We start from the raw sequence: 3,684 nt of genomic DNA, 5'->3' as shown, positions 1-3,684 counted from the left end.
TCTCTCTCTCTCTCTCTCTCTCTCTCTCTCTCTCTCTCTCTCTCTCTCTCTCTAGGTAAATTGGTAATCATCATCAACCTTCAACCTCACTCCATTTTCAATTTAATATAAGTATATTCTACTAGTATAAATAAACAAAAACCCACCATGGAACCTCAAGTTTACTCCATCCATCAAAACCTAATTAGTTTGTTAGTTTGTTCTCTCTATACCCACTAATCTAATTAACTAATTGATTGCAACATTCCATTAACCTCCACTCATTCTCTAGCTACTCTTTCATTTGGTTTCTTATTTGGAATCTGGGAATGCTGCTTCATATTTAAGGGCTGGGTTTCTTTATCTGCTACTGTTATACACAGGTTTACAACAACAACAATTGCCTTCTAATGGGGACTACTTGTTTAGCAGCTGAGAACAATAATCAAGGGAAACAACAACAACAAGAAGAAGATATGAGAAATTTGAGTCTATCGTCTTTGATTATCCGAGAAGATGAAGAAGAGGAAATTGAAATTCAAGCGGAAGAAGAAGAGTGTTCCATATCATCTGAATCACCGTCTACATCAAATGAGGACCGGAACCACAGTAGTACCACTAGCAGCAGCAGCTCACAAGAGTCGTGTTCTTCTCCGCCGCCGCAACTGGACTGGCCTATTAACAACAATTCATCTACTACTAGTACCATTACTAATGTCATCAAAGAGAAACCTCAATTGGATGTTGCAGCCACAGATATAGATAATGTAGATACAATTAAATTAGAGAAACAAGTCTCTACTAACAGGATTTCAGGTCGGTACCCATTGAACTCTATCTTTCTTCATTTCCACCCCAATATTGTTTTGCTAATCGACTAATTTTTCTTCTTGTTTCTTTGTTGATTTTTCAGAAATTGAGATGATGAAGGAGAGGTTTTCAAAATTGTTACTTGGTGAAGACATGTCTGGTTCTGGGAAAGGGGTTTGCACTGCTTTAGCCATTTCAAACGCCATTACCAATCTATGCGGTACTACTATTGCTCAATGCTCCTCTTAATTGCTTCCTGTTTTCTAAATTAGCAACATCAACTTAATTTGAAATTGTTTTCTATCTATTCTTCAATTTTAGCCACCCTCTTTGGGCAGCTATGGAGATTAGAACCTGTATCACCAGAGAAGAAATCAATGTGGCAAAGAGAAATGGAATGCCTTCTGTGTGTCAGTGACCACATTGTCGAATTGATACCATCCTGGCAAACATTTCCTGACGGAACCAAGCTTGAGGTATTCCTTCCTACCAGAATTTATTGCCAACATATATACCATCGTGAATTACTAACAGTTAGACCCACATTTAGCTGATTCTCAGTTACCTTAGTTGCATTCTCTATGTAGTATGTACCAATCAGATTAGTGAATTTTGAAACTTTAGGTAATGCTTGTTACTGGTGTCGCCTGACTCCTGAGTATGACCCTTAGAGCAGAAAACTACAATGGACATGCGAACAACATCTGAACCAGCTCGGTGACTTCTTATCTAATTGTAAATGTTTTCCACCGTTATGATTCAGGTTATGACTTGCAGACCCCGGTCAGATATTTGTATCAATCTTCCAGCTCTTCGCAAACTGGATAGCATGCTTCTTGTAAGGTTCATCAGCCTCTTTGTTATTTTCATTTTCCAAATTTAGGCAGGAACTGTTCATCCAAACTTTTTATTATCTCCGGCAGGAAATACTAGATAGCTTTAGAGACATGGAATTCTGGTATGTTGACAAAGGGATCGAAGCTCCAGATGCTGATGGCTCGGCCTCTTTCCGTAAACCCTTGCAGCGCCAAGAGGAGAAGTGGTGGCTACCTGTACCTCGTGTACCACTGGGAGGTCTCCAGGAAAGTTCGAGGAAACACTTGCAGCATAAGCGTGATTGCACGACCCAAATCCTTAAAGCTGTCATGGCCATTAACAGCATTGCTTTAGCCGAAATGGAAGTGCCTGAATCGTTCTTAGAAGCCCTTCCAAAGGTAATACAGATCTCAATTGTAATCAGTTCCCACTGTTGTATGAGGCGAAGTAGAGTAACCTCGAGCCAAAATTTGAATGTTTGATTTGTGTATGTCAGAACGGGCGGGCCAGCTTAGGAGATGTCATATACCGTTATATCACGTCAGATCAGTTCTCTCCAGAATGCCTTCTCAATTGTCTCGATCTAACACCGGAGCACCAGGCTCTAGAGATTGCCAATCGGGTTGAAGCCTCCATTTATGTGTGGCGACGAAGAACAAATGCGAGAACTGGAATCAATACTACCCGGTCTACACCAAAATCATCGTGGGAGATGGTTAAAGACTTGATGGGTGAAGGAGAGAAGAAGGAATTGCTTGCAAACAGAGCTGAAAACCTCTTGCTTTGCCTGAAGCAGCAGTTCCCTGGTCTTTCTCAGACCACATTGGATATGAGCAAGATCCAATTCAATAAGGTTTTAAAGCACTCCTCCTGCTAATTGCTTAAAATTTTACTTTAATGAACTAATCCGAAATTTCTCTGCTCCAAAGAATCTGAAACTTTCACCTCTTACAGGATGTTGGAAAATCTATCCTGGAGAGCTACTCACGAGTTCTTGAGAGCCTGGCGTTTAATATTGTAGCTCGTATCGATGATGTTCTGTATGTAGACGACTTGTCCAAGAATTCAGATCAGTTATCATCAGTTCCTACCATCAGCGTGATTGCTCACAAGAGGGTTTCCATTCCACATTCTTCCTCTGCACCTGTCTCAAACACTACTCCCTACGCAACGGCTTATACCACCCCGAGTTTCTCACCAGCACCTATGGTTAGCCCTGCGAATGGCGGAGTCCTGAACAGCACCAAGCCACATCACCGTGGGTTTGCAGTAAAGAAGGTCTTAACAGATTATCTTGGTGTTGAGACTAGGAGCAAAAATGCAGGGAATCTTGCAGATGCATCATCAGATTCAGTCCCAGGCTCGTTTCGATCATCTTCAAGTAGGGTGAGTTGATGACTTAGACAGAAGAATTGTTCATATTATCCCCCCATTGACAGAAAAATAGGGTTGCTCAACAAGCTCTCTGATGTAAATTTGAAGAGATTTTGAGAGCGATGATAGCATGCTAAAATCATCCTGCCGTGTTTTTGTTCTTGTGTGATGAGTTGTGTCATGTGTGATAGTTTGATACTGATTTTCTTTCCACATTATAAAGACTTGATCCTGTAATGGATAGTTGTATACTAGCAAATAGCCAGAGATTGTTGCCCAAGGCGCAGGATTCCTATTGTGGGCGCCTTGCCTCGTTATTATGCGCCTAAGGCCTGGTGTGTTCTATTACCGCCTGCGAACCATAAGACCCATGATAAGACATACCTTAGCTGGGTAACCCCATAATACTAGTATATCTTATGAACCCGCTCATAAACAGACCGAAAAAATTAGAACGATTTTTTTAGGGACCATGGTTTTTTTTAAAGGGACCATGGTTTTATTAGACCACCTTCCCTATAATTATAAGGGGTGTCCTAAAACATTGAAATGACTAACCTATCCTTAACCTAATTTAATTTAAAACCAACCCAATAACCACCACCACCTCCGATTACCACCACCACCAACCACCAGCACCACTATATATATGTAGCTTAATTTAAAACATTAACAAAGATATTCTCACAAACCCATTACTTGTCA

At 40.7% G+C, this 3,684-nt stretch overlaps 1 protein-coding gene across 1 annotated transcript; it reads left to right on the top strand.

Moving 5' to 3' along the window:
* On the top strand, window positions 1-3,216 carry LOC113308238 (rop guanine nucleotide exchange factor 7-like). Its single transcript, XM_026556713.1, has 7 exons — window positions 1-795; window positions 893-1,009; window positions 1,111-1,265; window positions 1,553-1,627; window positions 1,713-2,003; window positions 2,102-2,458; window positions 2,560-3,216. The coding sequence occupies exons 1-7, from the start codon at window positions 390-392 to the stop codon at window positions 2,998-3,000; spliced, it is 1,842 nt and encodes a 613-aa protein (XP_026412498.1). The 5' UTR covers window positions 1-389; the 3' UTR covers window positions 3,001-3,216.
* The last annotated feature ends 468 nt before the right edge of the window (window positions 3,217-3,684 follow it).

This window comes from Papaver somniferum, chromosome 9 (genome assembly GCF_003573695.1).
Source record: "Papaver somniferum cultivar HN1 chromosome 9, ASM357369v1, whole genome shotgun sequence".
NCBI classification, from domain to species: Eukaryota; Viridiplantae; Streptophyta; class Magnoliopsida; order Ranunculales; family Papaveraceae; genus Papaver; species Papaver somniferum.
The sequence above is the reverse complement of the archived record's forward strand: the minus strand, read 5'-3'. Positions and strand labels throughout refer to the sequence as shown.